The sequence below is a fragment of the Pseudonaja textilis genome, chromosome 15 (assembly GCF_049901715.1).
Source record: "Pseudonaja textilis isolate UNSWEBS1 chromosome 15, rPseTex1.2, whole genome shotgun sequence".
In the NCBI taxonomy this organism is placed as follows: domain Eukaryota; kingdom Metazoa; phylum Chordata; class Lepidosauria; order Squamata; family Elapidae; genus Pseudonaja; species Pseudonaja textilis.
The window spans coordinates 12059807-12079352 of record NC_142004.1 but is presented as its reverse complement, the minus strand read 5'-3'; the positions used below and the strand labels follow the sequence as shown (position 1 = coordinate 12079352).

Here is a 19546-nt window from a genome sequence, read left to right as displayed (position 1 = left end):
AGAGCTGCAGCCTCGTTGCGACCCTCTGGCGAGCTCCGGCCAGCCCTTCCCACGAGGCGGGTGTAATCCGCCAACGCTAAGCCTGGCCCGGCGTTTTATGACTTTTGCGGAAGAATCTCCGGGACTGAAGTGAGCCCCGGGGGCTGGACCTCCACACCCGCCGTCCGGGGAAACCCAGGCGGGGCCGACCAAGCCCTGCAGCCAGGACGGGAATCCAGGTCCAGCGTCGTGGGAACGCAAACCGGGCGCCGACACGCCTCTTTCCGAGATCCGCTCGCATCCGCTGCCACGTGCGGCGAAGGGGGAGGCGGGTGGAGCGGCAGGCGCCGATTGGCTGCCGGGCTGAACGAGGGGCGGGGATAGAGCGGCGCAGAGAGTGAAGTTGAAAAGGAGGAGGCGGGGCGGCCGGGTCTCGTTCCGAGGCCCCATTGGTGCGAAAGCGGTAGGGCGGGGAAATGGGCGGGGCCGGCGTGGGACCGGTCATTGGCCGTGCCAGCGCGGGGAAGGGCGGGGGCGGGCGCGGCCGGAGCTCCAGGTGCGACGACGTCGCTCGCGGGGTCCGCTGTGCTGGCGAGCGGGGCGTGGGAGGGGGCGGTGTGTGTCTGTGTGTCTGTGTGAGGCTCCCGCCGTCGGCCGGGCGGTGACGTCACTCACGCGCGCACCGGGTGGCCGAGACGACGCTCGGAGGCCATGGACGGCGGGGTGGCCGCGCCGGCGGGTAAGAAGGAGGCGGCGGCGGCGGCATATGGAGGGGTGGGGAGCTGGCAGGCCCGGCGCCAGGTGTCCGGCGTGGCCGAGTCCGGCTCCGCGTCCTCGTGGGTGGGGATCCCGGGCTCTGGTGCGGCGATGGGCTGAGGGCCCCCGGCTCTCTGAGGGTCCTCCCGCCGCTGGGACGCTCCTCGCTCGGTTGGGGCTCTCGGCTGCGAGAGGGGAGGGGGCGGCCCTGGCTCGGGACGGGGGAGAGGCGTGGAGGTTTCCCCCGGACAGAGGGCGGGTTCTTTCCGGTGTCCTGCCGGAGGGGGGGGGGCATCTCGGGGGTCTTCGGGGGCTGCAGGGAGACCAAGCCGGGGAGTCTGAGCAGCGGGGAAGGAGGAGAGAGTTGGTGCCCTGCCGGAATGCCCTCTGCCCGGAGCCCCGCGGCGTTTGGAGGCCAGGCCGAGGGCGTCCCCTCCCAGCAGAGGCTGCCCTCCTGGCTGCGCTTCTCAACCTCGGCTGGGGGATTCTGGGGGTGGAGATAGGGCCATGACTGAGAGGCGCTTCCTGGCGAAAACGCACGGGCAGCTCAAGCGGAATGGTCGGGTTCCTAAACCATGGGGGTCCCCAGCCCTTTGGACCTCAGGGACCCCCAAACTCATAATTTTAAATCCTGCAGACCAGAGACCCTGGAAAAATCCCCCCAAAACTCTGCAGGAAAATCCCCCACCCTGTGGGATACTGCTCAGTTCTGGGCGGGGGAGGGGGAGAGACTTTGGGCTTCATGCAAGGAAAGTAGCAGAAGCAGCAGAAGTCTTTCTTTCTCTCCCCCAAACTCTGCCAGAAAGGACTCTCTGTGAGCCTCTTGGAGCAGGAGGCCTGGCAGGGTCCCAAAGACTCATTTCTGGCTTTGGGGGTGACATTTCTCTGCGGACCATCAAAATTTTCCCATGGACCACCAGTGGTCCCCAGCCCACTGGTTGGCGACCACTGGACTAGATCAGGGGTCTCCAGCCTTGGCCCCTTTAAGACTGGTGGACTTCAACTCCCAGAATTCTCCAGCCAGCTTTCTGGGAGTTGAAGTCCACAACTCTTAAAGTGGCCAAGGCTGGAGACCTCTGTTCTATACGGGTGGGGCACTCTGAACCCAGGTGATCATTTTTACAGCAGTGCAGTGTGGACTTTGGCCTCGGATTTCTTTAGAGAATTTAGAGGCTGGAAGTCAAATTATTCTAGACATTTTGTAGTGTCTTGGTATTTTGTTCTTTTTGAGGGTTCATATGACCCTCAAAGGGGGAGCATTAACAGACTTGGGTAGCTCAATGGAACAAGTGCAGAAGAGTGAGGAACAAGGACTGCATGTTCTACTCGGAGTAAGCCCTCATCTGGATATGATTGGGAAGGGGATGCCTGGGCTTAGAGCCCCTTTGATTGCCCACTGTGGGTGATTAAATGACTGCTTCCTGCTGAGGAAGCAGAGGCTGCTGGAACGACTGCAGGGGGAATATAAAGTAGCCGTTTCCAAGAAATGAGCTCACTGAGTGAGTGAATAGAAAAGCTTAAAAGTGCTTGGGCAGGACAGGTTCAGAAGGATGTGTTTAGCTAACTTGCAGAGCTGAGAAGGAAGCAAGAAGAAATAAATATCGGTCTCCTGGTATACCTTAAGAAACCGAAATAACAGGGAACATGACACGGCAGCCATGATCTCTAATGCTTATGGCATGTTTCTTTTCCTTCCTGAATACAGTCTGGTATGTATCTTGCAGCAAACGCAACTTTATAGTACTTCAGGAACAAAAATAGTACCTGGATTGGAACAAAGAACAAAGAGTCTGTATGGTTATAGAGTAAATGGTAGCAGAAGGAGGAAACAACTCTTAGTAACTTCCACCAAGGAACGAAGAGATTTCTGTACTGGTGGGACCTAGGAAGAATTCATATGGAAAGGTTCATAAATGAAAGACCAGCTTTGGGTCTGTAGGGAAAGAAAAATCCTGAATATCAGTTGCTGTCTACAGAGCACAGGGCATCTTACTGATCTGTGCCCAGAGAGTCTTGTGATATTAACAATTGGCTAATCCAAAGTACACAAATCAATTCATGAGCCAATCATCAGGAATTTATCCATGATCATGGATTAGGGGTGTTAGACAGATAATGTCCAAGATGTAGCTAGTCCATCAACAATTCTCCAGGTCTGCTAATCCATCATAACCTGGGGTACCAGAGCAGTTACAGTGATATTCCAGTGGCACCGCATGAGAGATTCTGCAGTTCCAGGCTGTTCACCACCGGATACCTTTCTTTTCCATCCTTTGAAGATTTTTATCTTTGCTAAATTTGTTTGTACAGCCCACTGATCTGCTTCTCTCTCCCATTTTCTGCTTACAAGAATTTTTTGCAATTGTGCTTTTAATATTTCCTGTTTTGGGAATGGCTGCTCATTCTGAGTTCCTTTTCCTGCCATGAAACCCTTCTTATTATTGCCAGCTGGGAGTTGAAGTCCACAAGTCTTAAAGTTGCCAAGCTTGGAGACCTCTGATCTAGAAGGCCAAACTCTTTGGGCAGGACATCGGCTAGCGGGTTTAACTTAGGGAAGGCAGATTTTTGACTGAATGTTGGGAGGGCTTTGAGAGATCAGCAGCTGAGGCCATCCTCTGAGGGAGAGGGTGCATTTCTCTTTTCTGACTGTTTTCAACTCCATGACAAGCATCTCTTGCAGATGCATCCATTTGAATTACTTCTCTTTCAAGCATCAGATTTTTTTTCCAGGCAAGCCAGAAGGAATATATGACTACCTCATTCTGAAAAGTACATTTGCTTCTATGGAGGTATGTCAAAACGTAAGCCCAAAATACCTTCAGATATTCATACACATTTAAAATATTTGTGTTGTATCACATAGCATTAGACTTATTCTTGAGGAATAGAGAACAGAAAGTAGAGAGTAAGTATAGTAAGGAAAAAAAAACAATAATTAGATATTAGATTAACAGGAAGGGACCTTATCCGTCATCCCCCCACCTGCCCAAGCAGGAGACCCTACACCATTTCTGAAAGGTGGCAGTCCAGTCTCTTCTTGAAGGTCTCAAGTGGTGAAGCTCCTACACCTTCTGAAGGCAACTTCTGTTCCATTCCTTGATTGTTCTCACTGTCAGAAAATTCTTCCTTATTTCCAGGTTGAATCTCTCCTTGGTTAATTTCCATCCATTGCTCTATGTCCTGCCTTCAGGTGCTTTGGAGAATAGGTGGACCCCCTCCTCTCTATGGCAGCCCCTCAAATGTTGGAACACTGCTATCATGAAGACTACCCTTTGGGCTGGACATTCAGATTGCGCTTAAACAGCCCGCCCAGTGCTGACCCATTCATGGGACCCCACCATCCCTCCCAGGTCTTGATGCTCATCCTGCCTCCCTCAGATCTCCCCTACCCCGCTATTCTCCTCTTGGTCAAGGCAGGCAGTCACCACACCTAATCACTCCAGTGCTCACCCCCATGCTTGCATTATCCTGGGTCTTCATTGCAGCTCACAGCCCTTGGAACTGGGTGTCCAAGGAGGGAAATCCAGCTACTGAAGGTTCCGTGGTTGCAAGTTAGCTTTCTCACTTTGGGGGGAGGGGGCTGCCAGAGGCTGCCTTGTAAGGCAGTAACATGGCTGAAGCCCCCAACCGCTGCTTCTGCAAGAATTACGAGTCCCAGCACTCTTGTCCCTGAAGAGGCCCTGTTCACGTGTGTCCTGAGTAAGATCTCTGAATTGATTTGTTCTATGCTCCATCGTTTGTTTTCTTGGTCGTCCAATGGTATTCTCAGAAGTCTTGCCCAAAGCCAAAATTCAAGAGGATCTATACTGTTTCTTCAGAAATCCTTTCACATCCATGAAACCTCGCAAGGAATATCACTGGCTGCACGGTTCCAATCTTTGTAAGTGTAGACACATCCTGAGATCTGAGTATTTTTTGTGAGGCCTTCATTGCACTGAGTACTAGACCGGGGATCCCCAAACTTGGCAACTTTAAGACATAGCTGGCTGGAGAATTCTGGGAGTTGAAGTCCACAAGTCTTAAAGGTTGCCAAGTTTGGAGACCTCTATACTAGATTGTGAAGTATTTTTTGACTGCTGATTCCTTTGCTGTTGATAGTCGATCCTAACAGACAAAGCTGTCTGCTGTTTCAGTATTTTCATTATTAGAGTTAAGGCTGGTTGTTGTACCAGTTGTCGTTAGGTCGGTTTATTTGATCTTAGTCCCCCACTTCTTCACTATTCTCCTCAAGGATCATTACTAGAGTCTGTGGATTGTTTTACCTTTTTAACTATCAAGAGAATTTTCAGCATCGCACAGATTATTAATGTTTCTTCCTCCCGCTTTAAAAGCTACTCATCTTCCAATTCAACCTCCTTCCATATATTTTCAGCATATAATAAGCAGTCTATGGAAGGTAATTGACACACTATTGTATGCCTCCCCAGTATTTACCTTCTCAGGATCCCTTTCAGCATTTTGACTGGACATTCAATAGCATCTCCCAAGATCGGATCTATCTCTAAGGCTGGCTATTGCCATCTTGAGCAATTCCGCAGAGGAATTTATCTTCTACTGTATTGGATTGATACCCTTCTTGCTATGAAGAGGAGTCTCTTTACCAGTGAACCCTTCTCTGTCTTAACTGTGGTTTCAGGATTATCTGTGTCTCAGTAAGGTTCTTCAATTGCAACCAAGTACCAACTTTCGGGCATCATTATCTTGATTGCAAGCCACCGAGATGTGATCAGATCTAAATCCTACAGACGAAAAGCCACATTGGGATACTTGATTTTTCACTTGCAAATTGGAACAAAATCAGAGAGGGTGCCTCTGTAGCTGGTAATTTTTTCCAGACAGTTCCTGTTGATTAAATAAAAGGCTGCACAAAAATAAAGTCGCATAAAGAGAGATGAACTTGCACATTTATGAGCCCAATTACACAATATTAAAAAGAGGCCTAATGTGGGAGTTTCATTCACTGAATTCAGTTTGGTTTTCAGTCAGAATATTCTGTTTCACAAGGTCAGCTTTTCGGTGTTATATAACAGTTGTTCAGCGCTGTGTGATGAATTGGTCTATAGCTTAAAGGAAGCTTGCCTTTCTGGGAAAATGGTCTACTAGTATTCCAACTCTAGGGAACCCCCCTAGTTGAATTAATATAAATCCAGCCCAAATGGGTAAGGAGCTTTTAATATTGTATTGCAGAAAATGCTTTGAAACTCTGTGCAGCCTGAATTCTCACGGCTCTGTCTGGCCAAGCCAGGGCTCTTCTGATGAATGTATGGCATAACAAAGGATTTCATGGGGCTTCCCGCTTCACAGCTCTTCCTCCCATTCACTCTCAGGCATGGCAGGAGAGGGCCTGGAGGGAGCCCACAGCAGAAGGCTTTTGTCTGAACCAGAAAAGCAAGCTGGCACGATGAGAAATAATTGGTAGACACAGATATTTTAGGAATTTGTTGAACCGATGTTCCCCTGCGGGTCCATGAGCAGATTAGCCAGGATGCATTGATCGGCTGCAAGCAAGTGATAGCCGTCTGCAGGGAACTCCATTTTCAAAGTCTTTTTTCCTCCTCTCACTTCAACATTCTGGACAGTGTTACTCAGTGTTACTGAGTTCCAACAGTGCCCTGTGTTGGGTTTCAGGGTTTAGTGACCATGGTTTAAAAAAAACACCTGATGCTTCACTGGTAACTATGGCTGGCATCTTCAGAGGGACGAAATCTCTTCTCTAGATCAGGGGTCTCCAACAGTGGCCCCTTTAAGACTTGTGGACTTCAACTCCCTGAATTCCCCAGCCAGCAAAGCAAAGCTGGCTGAGGAATTCTAGGAGTTGAAATCCACAAGTCTTAAAGGGGGCAAGGTTGAGATCCCTGATCTTGATCACAATCATTATACCCGAGGCCCAGCAGCCGTGAAAACCCACACCAGTATAGTCTCCATAAAAACTGAGTAGGCTTAGGAATGCAGCCAGCACATCAATGTGAAACTTTGAGAATCACAACTTTGATACCAGCAGTTTTGACAGCAATCATTTTCTTTTGGTAGTCTTGTGTCCGGTAGGGAGTTTTTAGTTCCAGCTGGTAACCATGGGCTAAAGTATTTCAAGGTTGTGGCCTAACACAGTGGCCCCTAACCTTTTTTGTGCCACGGCCCGGTACCGGCATCACAAAATAATCCGTGGCCCGGTACCGGCATCAGCACGCATGACAAGGCAAGGCGAGCCGAGCGACCGGCCAGCCAGCCGTCCCCCGCTTCTCCCCACCACCTTCAACTCCTCCTTTGTACCTTTGTCGATGGGCTTCGGGACGGCCGCTCGGCTCGCCTTGCCTTGGGTGCTGAAAGAATCCTCGTGCCTTAGTTTTGTTCGAAGCCGCCCCCCCTTCGATGAAACTAAGGCGTGAGGATTCCTTCAGGACCCAAACGCCTCTTTCCAACCGGAAAAGCTCACCCAGAAGCACTTTCTCGTCAAACAAGATGGCGGCTCCCAGCAAACCAGCGGCCCGGTAGGAAATGTTCCATGGACCGGTACCGGCCCGGTGGTTGGGGACCCCTGCCCTAACACACACCTCCCCACCCCCCACCCCGCCTTGAGAGTAGAGTTGACCAGGCATCAAAATCTACAGGCATTTCAACTGAAGTTGGGGATTGCCAAGAGGTTGTGTGGGGAGGAGACAATCAGTCCAAGTCATTGTTGTGAGTGAAGCTATTTGCTTCTCTTGAAGAACCCGTGAAGCAACTCATTGACGGAGAAAGTCTTTCTTAGCTGCGTGATTGTTTAAGCAACTGTTTTACACCCCTTTGTTGGGCTGCCTTATGACGCAGCCAGTGGTATGGATAGATTTCGGCCGGGTTTCTCAAATTCAACCATTAGCCTATAATTTAGCCTATGCAGTTGTGCTCCTTGGAGACCCAATTGTGGTGAATATTAGTTGTTAGAAATGGACTTCTTGCCTTCATCTCCTGCTTCCGGTCTTCCTAGGAGCATCTGGCCGACTGTCTAGGAAACAGGTTGGAGAAGAGTCTCCCATACAGCATTGGTCTTTTCCTATAACTAGACTTCCTTGATATCCTGTTCAGTTGTTGTGGTTCGCCAGCAGCCGGTGCGGATGATTGAGGTCTCAGAGAGCGAGAGCTCGGATGAGGGGCCTTTGTGTGATGCAGGGACGGGGCCAGGACCATCGGAGTGGAATGCGGCCTTTGGAGATTGTGGAGGCTGGCAGCAGTGATGCAGAAGACCCCGAGGACCCTGTGCCCAGTGCACATGCATGCAGGGCTGCTCAAAGGAAAGAGCAGCTGTAGCAGCACGGGCGACTCAGGAGTAAGGCTGCCCCTCCCTGAGAAGATAAAAGCCAGCTGAGAAACCGTAGTTCTTTGCAGAAGGCAAAGAAGTTTGATACTCGAGCCTGGTGGACGTTATATTATCTGAGTTAGTGTTTGGAGACTCTTTGATTTATTGTTTAGGAACTTTATCTGGTGTTCTTGGCAGATTTGCAAAAACTTGCCAAAGCTTTTCTTTATCAGAGCTAATTATAGTTGGAAGCAGCCTTTTCTCTGTGAAGAAACAGGATTCGTAAACGAAACAGTAAAAGGTTGTGCTGTACTCTCTTGGAACCAGGTTTGGGTCAGAACATCAGTGGTGGGATTCAAAAAGATCGGCTACTGGTTCTGTGGGCGTGGCTCGGCTTGGTGGATGTGGCTTGGTGGGCATGGCAGGGGAAGGATACTGTAAAATCCCCATTCCCTCCACACCCCACTAACCTGCTTTCCAGCTCCGTTCTCCTGTGCAGGGCAACCAAAGGAGACCCAGCTGATCAGCTGGGACTCAATGGGAGGCAGAGAAGAGATGGGGTTGGCGGGGCCAGTCAGAGGGGGGATTGGCCGGGTCTCCGAACTAGTCAAAATTTCTGCTGCCGGTTCTCCAGGACTGGTCAGAACCTGCTGAATCCCACCTCTGATCCTGTTTCCATATACCTGCTGAAAAGCATCTGCTGAAGTATCCATTCTTTGTGTTCCGTATAGGTGAAGAAGATTGGAAGTGCCTGGGATGTGGCAATAGCATTGCAAATGGTCAACGTCTCTTCAAGACTGTAAATGAAACTTGGCATATTTCCTGTTTCCGGTAGGTCAAAGGGTTCCTTTTGTTGCTTCTGCTGTAGCCTGGGAAGGCTGGGAATTCTATGCTGGACTGTAGAAATTCAGAACATGCAGCTCATTAGGTGTGTTACAGCATCTATCGATGTCTCTCTGTCTACCTGTCTCGTGACAGATCATAAAAGACTTAATTTTGAAAACCTGTAAAAAGCACAAAAATTAATTATATCATGTAAGGTCTAAGAGGAAGGTCAAATTACAAACAGGGGAGCCTGCTCATCAGATTATCATTCCCTTGAGACCCTGCCTCCCAATATAGGCTGAGCTCCTCCCCCAGTAAAATAAAACCTCACTTTAAACAGGAGAAATCTGGTACATCTGAAGTTAAGTCATTGAGGTCATCTTCATAAATCTGGATAATTTGCAGAGTTGCATACTTCGCTGTTTATGTCATCACTTAATTTTCAGTGGTGCAAATGATGTAAAAATGCCGATTGCATAATTACAGATAGAGGCAAAGTCAATTATGTATAACTATGGTAAATGACATCATTGTAAGGATAGCTTTGGAGACAAAAGAGCTATTGTTTGGTGGTGAAACCTGGAGCGAATTATGTCTGTGGCATCTGAAGTCTGGAGAATGGATTTTTATTATCTCTCTCTCTCTCTCTCTTTATTCTTCGTGAAAAACAAAAGGCAATCTAAACATTTATGGAGATTTTGGTTTTACGTTTCTGTTCCTTGTCCTTACACTGTATTATTGTACTGATTCAATACAGCTGAATTATAATGATTCAGTACTGGTTCTATTTGGAGAAAATTTAATGTCCGCTGTTTTGAAAAAATTTCGTTGCATAGTGAGAAAAATCACAGAATTTATTATTTATTTTTTTACTAAAAGTTATATCCCTTATATCCCATCTTGGGTGCCATGTTTTCTTCTGGGTATCTCTGTGTAAGAAGAATTCAGATCAACTGGAATGAGTTTAAACAAGGGAAGTAAGTATAATGGGGAAATAGATGCAAAGCCCGGTGAAGAAAGATTGACTGAAGAGAGATATAGGCCTATATGTCTGGTCTTGAAGAAAGACAAGTGAGTGACACTTGCTGAGGGTGAAATATCTGAAGATCAAGCTCTCTTATCAAGCAAAGCCCCGCGATCTGGAAAACATGTTGAAGTTAGATGCAAAATAACCTGATTAAATACCGAGTTAAAAAAAAATCCCCAGGCATTTAAGTACTGGAGCCTCTGAGCCAGAGGGTTTGATGAGCTCTCTTCTCTGGATGCTTTTGAGCAGAAGACAGCCGGTGTTGTTGGGATGCCTGCATCTGGGCAACCGCCCTGACCGCCCTGACTCAACGGCCTCTTCTGAGTCTGGGAATTACAAAGCAGGACAAATGGCCGGGGCAGAGAAGGGTCAAGCAACCAATGGCTGTGTTGTAGCCTTCCTCGCTGCCTGCTGCCTTCGGGGCTTCTGTTTGACCCAGCAAGTCAGCCAATGGAACAGAAGTTGTGGGAGCTTCATTCCTGGAAGCTTTCAAGAAGAGACTAGACTGTCATTTGTCAGAAATGGTGTGCTTGGACAAGGGGTTGGACCAGAATGGTCTCTTCCAACTCTGTTAATCTGAATTTATCTAAGATTATCAAAGTGCTGGAGACTAAAACCTACGATGAACGGTTGCAGGAACTGGGCCTGGCTAGTCTAGGGAAGAGAAGGACCAGGGGAGACAGGAGAGCATCTTCCAGTATTTGAGGGGCTGCCATAGAAAGGAGGGAGGGGGTCAAGCTATTCTCCAAGGCACCTGTAGGCCAGACGAGGAATAACGGATGGAAACTGAACAAGGAGAGATTCAACCTAGAAATAAGGAGGAACTTTCTGACATTGAGAACAACCAACCCATGGAACCGAAGTTGCCTTCGGAAGTTGTGGGAGCTTCATCCCTGGAGGCTTTCAAGAAGAGATTAGACTGTCCATCTGTCAGAAATGGTGTAGGGTCTCCTGCTTGGGCAGGGGGTTGGACTAGATGACCTACAAGGTCCCTTCCAACTCTGTTAATCTGGGAGTTTCAGCTGGGTTCCTTCATTGTGCCCCGAGTGATGGCTCTGAAACCTGTTTTGGCTTTCAAGGGTTTGGAATGGGGATAAGTGAGAGTATCTGCAAGGGCACAGCCCACCTACCCACCCACCCACCCCCCAAAAAACACCTTTAAGATAGCAGCTACAAATGATCATCTGCTCCTGTGTCTTATGTCACAGCTATGAAGGGTCAGTTCAAAGGGCACTGGTGGTGACCTTGTCAGACATTTAGTGCTCAGCCTGCCCAGGAGAGCTTGGAAGGATCCCAGGTGAAAGGTTGGGGTGCTTTGGGGGACTCTTTCGGGGGGGGGGGGGGCTCTGGCTGCTCTGGGAAAGTCTGTCCCCGACAACGAGGCTTTTTTTAAAATCAGGAAATGGTGTCTTCCTGATACTCTGATCCGGTTATGTTTTGCTGGTTTTGTCTGTTGCTGTTTTAAATAGGATGCGTGTCGCCTCTTAACAGCTGGCGTAGATTAATAGGCGGAAGGAGGAAGGAGGAGGCGGCCCAGGTGTCGTGCAGGGCGGGCCAGATCCCATTCACAGGAGTTGGCTGGGTGACTTGGGGCCCATCATCCTTCGCTCGGCCGACCTGACAAGACTAGGGGGAAAGTTGGAGCGGGGACTCTTGGGATGCTTCCCAGCCCTCCAGGGTGGCCTGTTTGCCAGGAGCCGATTGAATTGGCTTGCCAGGTGAGCTGGAAGTGGTTCATCCGTCCCCAGACCGTCTCTCCCGCTGCCCCAACCCGGACTGCTTCCCGGGGCTAAGGCTGGTTCTACCCTCTTACTTGGAGGGAGGGAGGGAGCGAGGGAGGTTGAGCTCCTTTGTGGCCTGAGTTTTACTCTGCCCAGGCTTTACAGGTAAGGTCCTCAACTTACAACAGTTCATGTAACTTCATTGAAAGTTACAACATCACTGAAAAAGCGACTTATGACCATTTTTCACACTTATGTCCATTGCAGCATTCCCCATGGACACGTGATTAACATTCAGACGCTTATGACAATCAGGTGAAAGAACCAATGTTAACTTGGGCTAGAAATTTCGGCTATAACATAAATCTGGATCAATGGCAGCAAATCTGGGATAGGAATAAAAAGATTACTTTAGCCACATCTTATAAAGAAAACTTGTTTAAGATGTTCTACAGATGGCACCTCCCACCTACCAGATTAGCTAATGTATAGTTCTCAATCATCGATATGCTGGAAAGGTCTAAAAGAACGGGGCACTTATTATCATATGTGGTGGGAGTGCGAGAAAATACAAGAATTCTGGCACAAAATTTGGCAATGGTTAGAATAAATGTTAAACCTAAAAAACTATACACCAGAAATGTTCCTATTAGGAATAATAAATGAGAATTTGAAAAAAGCAGATATATAATCATTCATGTTATCACAGCTGCAAGATTATCAGTTGCCCAAACATGGAAGTTAAAAGGAATACCGAACGATGAAGCAATAATAGACATTTTTTTTCAGTGCGCCGAGTTAGTCTTGACGTTAGAACTGTTGCAGCAAGACTTCAGATTTCTGAGAAATATGGAACAAAATTTATAATTGGAGGGATATGAAAAGAAGTCAAAAAATGTGAAATAGAATTTAAGAAGAGTTTATATTGCAACAAAATGTCTAAGATAGAAACGGATAGAAAGATTTACAATGTAGATGTGTGTGTGTGTGTCTATACTTATCTGTGTATATGTATATATGTTTGATGACATTTTGTTTTTATAACATTGTAAAGACTGTGATATATGTCAAAAAGATCACCACGTTCAATGTTTTCAAAACCTAATTTTGAATAAAATTTTATTATAAAAAAACCCCCAAAGCATTCAGACGCTTAGCAGCTGGTTCATATTTATGACCGTTGCAGCGTCCCAGGGTCACATTAATCCCTTTTTGTGACCTTCTGTAAAGCCAAGTCAATGGGGAAGCCAGATTCACTTAATGACTGTGTTCCTAATTTAACGACTTGCAGTGATTCACTTTAACAAAGGTGGCAAGAAAAGTCATGAAATGGGGCAAAACTCACTTCACACATTTTTTCACTGAGCAAATGTAAATTCTGGGCTTCGTTGTGGTCGCAACTCAAGGACTACCTGGTCAGCATCCAACCTGAGCTCCATTTGAAAGGAAGGAAGGAAGAAAACCTTGGGGCCAAGGGCTTGCCTGCAAGGCTGGTCTCCCTGAAGTTGGGCCTGTCCGCGCTTGCTTTCCGGCCGGCGGTCCAAGCCAGGACCCCAACATTTCACCTTTGAGAACCGCAGTGGCGCAACTGTGTCCCTCTCTATCTGCATTCCCAGGAGCAGAACACTCTTCTTCCAGAAGAAATCCTCTTTTTTAAAATAAAATAAAATAAAATGCCCCAATTGCTTCTGCGGCTGGGAAGCTGTGCTCCTGGGCCAAACGGATGAGAGGTGGCTGTGGGTGAAAAGCCCTTGGCCGGGTGTTCCAGCGGAGGGAAGGCTGTTGACAGGCCTCCTGAAGATCAGCCGTTGGGCTGCTGTGTGCCTGGCCGTCCTCCAGGCAGGCCTCCCCCTTGGCTCAGCCGAAGAGGTGGAGCCCTCGGACAGTCGGGGCGGAAGCTCCTGGCCAGGAATTTCTCACTTTGCCTCTTGGCACCGAACCCGACCTGGGAGGATCTCACAGCCCTTGTGCGAGGCTGCTGCTCGGTCCTTCTGTGCAGCCTCTTCACCAACCGCAGCATGCAGCCCCGAGCCCCCATTACGCTCAAGCTCGGGGTGGAGGTGCCGGACAAGGGACGTTGCTGGGAAGGGTCCTCCCCACTGAGCTCTGGCTCACCATCCCTCCACACCGGAGGGGACCTGGCTGGGGCAGGAACTGGCCTGGAGCCAGTAGCAGGACAGTTGCCAGGGGACTCAGGTGGGTGGGAGGGCCATGAACACGGCCTGCGGTGGAAACCAGCAATGACTTGGTGACCGTCCCTCAGCAGGAGGGTCAGAGATGCCTAGTTGGCCATCTTCCATATCTTCCAAAGCATCATTTTTCTCTTGGGCAACGCAAGTGGATTGCAAACATGCCAAAGGCCCCGTAATGCCCCCCGGACTTCTTGTTCTTCTGGGTGGGTTACCCTCTGCTTGCCTCCCCTCCCTCCTCTCACTCTGAGAGCGCTTGCTGTATCCTGACCAAGAATGCGCTGAGGGGGCTGCATGGCAGAGCAGCCCCCAGGTTTTGGTCTGTCCTGCTCTTTGCCCCTCAAGGCTCAAAGAAAACAGAGCGTCCCTCCCCTCCAGAAAATCTTAGTGCCCTGTTTCTGCCTCTCAGGCCATTAAGCCCAAACTCAAGCACATGGCAGCATAACCCCATGTTATTGACAGGAAGGAAGAGCAAGGATAATAGGAGAAGGCCTTATTTTGCAGAAAAGAGTAGTGGAAGCTTGGAAGCAACTTCCAGTGGAAGTGGTGGTTCATCAGTCATCAGTAATTGAGTGGGATAAACGTTATGTCCATCATTTGAAGAACATACGAAGAACGGTTGCAGGAACCGGGCCTGGCTAGTCTAGGGAAGAGAAGGACCAGGGGAGACAGGAGAGCAGCCTTCCAGTATTTGGGGGGCTGCCCCAGAGTGGAGGAGGGGGGCAAGCTATTTTCCAAGGCACCTGAAGACCAGACAAGGAACAATGGATGGAAACTGATCCAGGAGAGATTGATTCATCCTGGAACTAAGGAGAAATTTTCTGACAGTGAGAACGATCAACCCATGGAAGAAAAGTTGCCTTCATTAAGTTGTGGGAGCTTCATCACTGGAGGCTTTCAAGAAGAGATTGGATATCTGTCAGAAATGATGTAGGGTCTCTTGCTTAGGCAAGAGGTTGGACTAGATGACCTACAAGGTCCCTTCCAACTCTGTTAATCAGTTAATTTGACCAAGACTAAAAATAAAAAATAATAAAAAATTAAAAAGAATTAAAAAGAAAAGAGAAAACAAATTCCAAGGGCAGATTTGCTGGGCCACTAGATCTTTTTCTGCCATCAGCTTTCTGTGTTTCTTTAAACCAAGACTTGTCCCTTAAAAATTGGACTCCCAATTAAGCAAACCAAATCTTCCTCTTATTGTAGCGTCTTGCAAAAGTTTTAACTTTATTCTCGCTTTCTTACCTTGCCCTATAAATTTCAACACAATTTTATTTAAATCTTCAAAATAGTCCTTTCCAAGCCTAATTGGAATTGTTTGAAACAAATATAAAATTCTGGGTAATATATTCATGTTGCTTGTTGATATTCTCCCTATTAGTGACAGTTGTAAATTTTCCCATTTTGCCAAATCTAGCGCTATCTGCTGTTTAAGTTTGATATAGTTATTTTCTTTTAGTGTACTGCATCTTGCTGTCAAGTATATCCCCATCTTATTCGTGACCTGAATTTTCAATAGATCTGCCAGTTCTTCCTTTTGTTTTGATAGCATATTCTTTGTCAAGATCTTTGTCTTATCTTTGTTTATTTTCAAACCAGCCACCTTTCTATATGTCTCTATCTTTTATATCGATTTTGATGCTGTTTCTATGGTTCTTCTAGAATAAAAACCAGATCATCTGCAAATGCTTGCAGCTTAAATTCTTCCTTTTTGATTTTCATTCCTTTTATATTCTTTTCATCTCTAATATTTCTATTTAGCATTTCCAAAGTTAACACAACCAACAGAGGTGACAGTGAGCACCCTTGTCTTGTTCCTTTTTTTATATCAATAGAGTTTGTCAGTTCTCCCTCTATCATTACCTTTGCCGTTTGCTTATGATATATAGCTTCTATTGCTTGAATAAATTTTCTAGCAAAACCCATCTGTTCCAGCAGTAACAACATGAATCGTCAATTCACATTATCAAATGCCTTCTGTGCATCTAGAAATATCAAAGCCATTGGTTTTTCAGGATGTGCCTCGTAATATTCCAAAGTGTCCAAGATTACTCTCATATTATTCTCATATTGTCTTTAATTTGTCTCTTTGGCAGAAATCCATTTTGATCAAGATGAATAAAATTATTTAAATATTTTTTAAGTCTTTCTGCCAATATTGAAGCAAAAATTTTATAACCTGCGTTTAGTAGGGAAATAGGTCTATAGTTCTTGATTTGCAATGGTTCGGCCTCCTCTTTTGGAACAAGTGTAATATAAGCTTCTGACCATGATTTAGGTATCCTCTTCTTTAACATAACTTCATTCATAACTTCTAGCAATGGAAGATTCAACGATTCTTGTAATGTTTTGCAAAATTCTGCTGGAAGTCCATCTGGGCCTGGTGCCTTTCCATTGTTTTGCTTCTTGAGTGCTTCAGTTAACTCCATCATCGTTATATTGCTTTCTAACATTGTTTCAATCTCTTTAGGTATCTGGGGTAACTTAGCATTCTGTAGGTACTGTTTGACTCTTTCCTCATCAATATTCTCTTGTGTGCATAGTTTCCCATAATAGTCTCAAATGATTTCCTTCTTCTCTATACTACCATAGCAAACTTGGCCTTGATCATCTATAAATTGCAATATTTTCCTTGATTCTTCCTCCTTTCTCAGTTTATATGCTAACCATCTACCTGGTTTATTTGCATCTTCAAAGTAATTCTGTTTAGCACCTCTAATTTTCTGTGCTAATTCTTCTTTTCCTATTAGACCCATTTTATGTTTAGTTATATCCATTTTTAAGTGTTTCGTAGAGACACCTCTCTTTCTTCTGGCTGTTGAGTGAAGTAGAAGGGTTGTGTTTTGTTTGTAATACATGATGGGGGCGGGGGGGACACAGAATTGGTTTGTGCTCCGACTCCCGGGTGCAGCCTTGCCTTCGCTGTTTTTGTTCCTGGACATGGGGCGGACCTCCAGCTCCGTGGAAACAAACACCGGAGCCCTCCTGGTGGTTTCCTTCCCACCCTGTCCTCCCGCACGGCTGTTGCCGGCAGCAGGCTCCCTCCCATGCGGCCCCTTCTGAGCAGTTAATGTGTCACCAACGGCCTGGCAGGAATGTGCTGAGCGGGTCTCCATGTCAGGCTTTGTCCGGGGCCAGCCCTCTCCCAGGAGTGGTGGCGCAACCTGCCTAATCTCAGCACAATCCCCTGAAGAGGCACGTTGCCTTCCTCTCCCCTCCTTGGCCGAGCACAGCGGGCAGGAAGGGCATGGAAAGGGAGACGCCTTGCTCTTCAGCGCTCCGGCCAAGCCCCAGGTTGGTCCTGTCTCGGGAGGATGTCATGAGTCACGAAATTGGCTGGTTCTGAAGTGGCTGGGGGCGTGCTGGCTGGGGGATTCTGGGAGTTGGAAGTCTGCAAATCTCGAAATGCCGAGTTTGGAGGCCCCGGCCTAGCACAATGGGGGGTGCAACGGTTTCTGTGCTGAGCAGGACGCCCTGGAGCTGCCTCGCAAATACCAGATTGGATTTCATTGCGCTAGATTGCGTTTAGATGATTATGCCCTGCTACTTTTCCACTGCATTAAATGCTCACGCTGGATTCCTTTTGTCTTCAGATTTGGAGCCCAGCCCTCGCCAGGCTGGATGGTCTCCAAATCCATGGCCGCCTAGAATTTTCAGGAATGGCCGAGCTGGCTGCTGGGTCCGACAGCTGAAGTCTACACTTTGGGTTGTGCAGTTGGAGAAGGAACCCAGTTCCACAAGGGACGGGCATTGTTTCCTGCTGTCATTGGACTGCGGGGCCCAGAAGTCTTTGGAAGAGACCCATGGTCCTTTGTAATGGGGAAGTTGCCTTTAAAAGGAGAAATAGAATAAGAATAGGCTGGAAGGGACCTTGGAGGTCTTCTAGTCCAGCCCCTTGCTCAAGCCGGAGAACCTATACCCACTCAGACAAGTGACTGTCCAGTCTCCTCTTAAAAACCTCCAGTGAGGGAGCCCCCACGATTTCTGGAGGCCACTTCTGTTCCACTGGCTAATTGTCCTCCCTGTTAGGAAGTTTCTCCTTAATGCCAGCATAGCATAGCTTTATCTTCCATTATCTGAATGGGTTGGTAAATATGTGTGTAGATACACTAAATAAATGCTCAGCCACAGTTGCCCTGGAATTGCACATCCCTGGGAGGGATCCACATTGTGGAAGACTGAGTCAAACATTTCACTGAAAAAAAAAAAAGTGATTAGGCAAATGTCTGTGGAGACGTTTGACAATCATCCAGGCCATGGTTGTTCCAAAGGCGCTGTTCAAAAGGCAGTGGGGTTTTCTTCAGGTTTTTCCCTCCTTAAAAGTGTTTTGCATCTCACCCAAGAAGCTTCGAGCCAGGGCTAAAGTAGCTTCTTGGATGAGAACCAAAACATTTTCAAGAAAAAAAAACCAAGAAAGTCCAGTTCTCATCCAAGAAGCCTTTCGAATAGCACCTTTGGGATTGTGGTTAGGAAGTCGCTCTGCCTGCCTGAACTCTTTCCCTTCAGTGCTGCGAAATACCTTCTGCTGGAGAGGATAGTTTCTGTTGATTCCTTGCCAGGCTCTTATTCAGAAGCAGACCTGGGTTTCATAAGACATTTCCTGTGTAAAGGAGTATCCTGAATCCCTAGCTTGGCTTTAAAGGAGTGTCCAGATGGAATGCCTTCACATCGGCTGTCTCAGTTGGACCCTTTGAACTTTTATGCTCCAAAATTGCATAACAGCGTGGTGGGAAGGGAAGGGGAAGCCCAGAAGGTCAGGGCTGAGAGTCAGCAATAGCAATGGCCCCCTTAGACTTATAGACCGCTTCCCAGGGCTTCCCAGCCCTCTCTAAGCAGTTTACAGAGTCAGCCTATTTTCCCCCAACAATCTGGGTCCTCATTTTACCCACCTGGGAAGGAGGGAAGGCTGAGTCAACCTCAAGGATCAAACTGCTGAACTACTGGCAGCTGGCAGAATTAGCCTGCAGTACTGGACTTTAACCACTGCACCACTGAGGCTCAATTGTGGATGGTCTGGTTTATGGGATAAGGGAGGAACCTAGTTTGCCAACGGATGTGTCCCACCAAGGATGGGTGGAGTTTTTTTTAAAAAAATCCTTAGTTGTTGGAGGGGCTGACTGAAAAGTTTTACCCTCTCCCTTGTGTGTTCCCCCTGCCCTGAAAATCCTTTGAAGGTATAAAAATAGGGTTCAGAAATAATGTTTCTGTTGATATTAATGTGGCCTTTGTGATGAATCAGAAACAAAATAATGAAACAAATGAAATAGATTCATAACACCACTTCCTGGCCCTGAAACGGAGGGTGACTGTTAGCAGAATCAGCCCTCCCCAAGTTACGTGTATCAGAGCAGATAAAATCTCAACTACAAACCTCTTGGATCACTAATCTGACAAATTTTGTAAGAAGCTGTGGCCTTCCTGTCTCTTATGTAACAACAGGAGAACAAGTTAAAAAAAGATTTGCTCAGAGAATTGTGGACAGAGAAGCACAAAATGATATAGCTACTCTCAGGAAGGCCGGTAACTTGAAATGCCTATGTGAATATAAACATACTTTTCAAGTAGACAGCTATTTAAAGTTACAATTGCCAAAACATCTTAGAGAGATATTTACGCCAACGAGATTCAAACAGCTTGATACACTGGTCAGATATAGGAGGTTACCAGGCTATGCCATACATCGGACATATTGGCACTTGTGGAGGGGCAGAGGTAGAAGGCTTGGCTCACATACTATTTGATTGTTGTTTGTATCAGAGGGTGAGAGGCAGGTGACTTG

At 47.3% G+C, this 19546-nt stretch overlaps 1 protein-coding gene across 2 annotated transcripts in view; it reads left to right on the top strand.

Annotated features, from left to right (window-relative positions):
* The first annotated feature begins 505 nt into the window (after positions 1-505).
* The window catches only part of LIMK2 (LIM domain kinase 2), a 57536-nt gene continuing 38495 nt past the window's right edge, over positions 506-19546 (top strand). Inside the window, exons 1-2 of one of the 2 annotated variants that reach the window (XM_026717046.2) lie at positions 506-718; positions 8740-8839. In XM_026717046.2, the coding sequence (XP_026572831.1) occupies positions 691-718; positions 8740-8839 (128 nt within the window). In that variant the 5' untranslated portion in view covers positions 506-690. Of the gene's footprint in view, positions 719-2304; positions 2445-8739; positions 8840-19546 lie in introns of those variants that run through there. The other variant, XM_087913566.1, reaches the window with a different exon arrangement.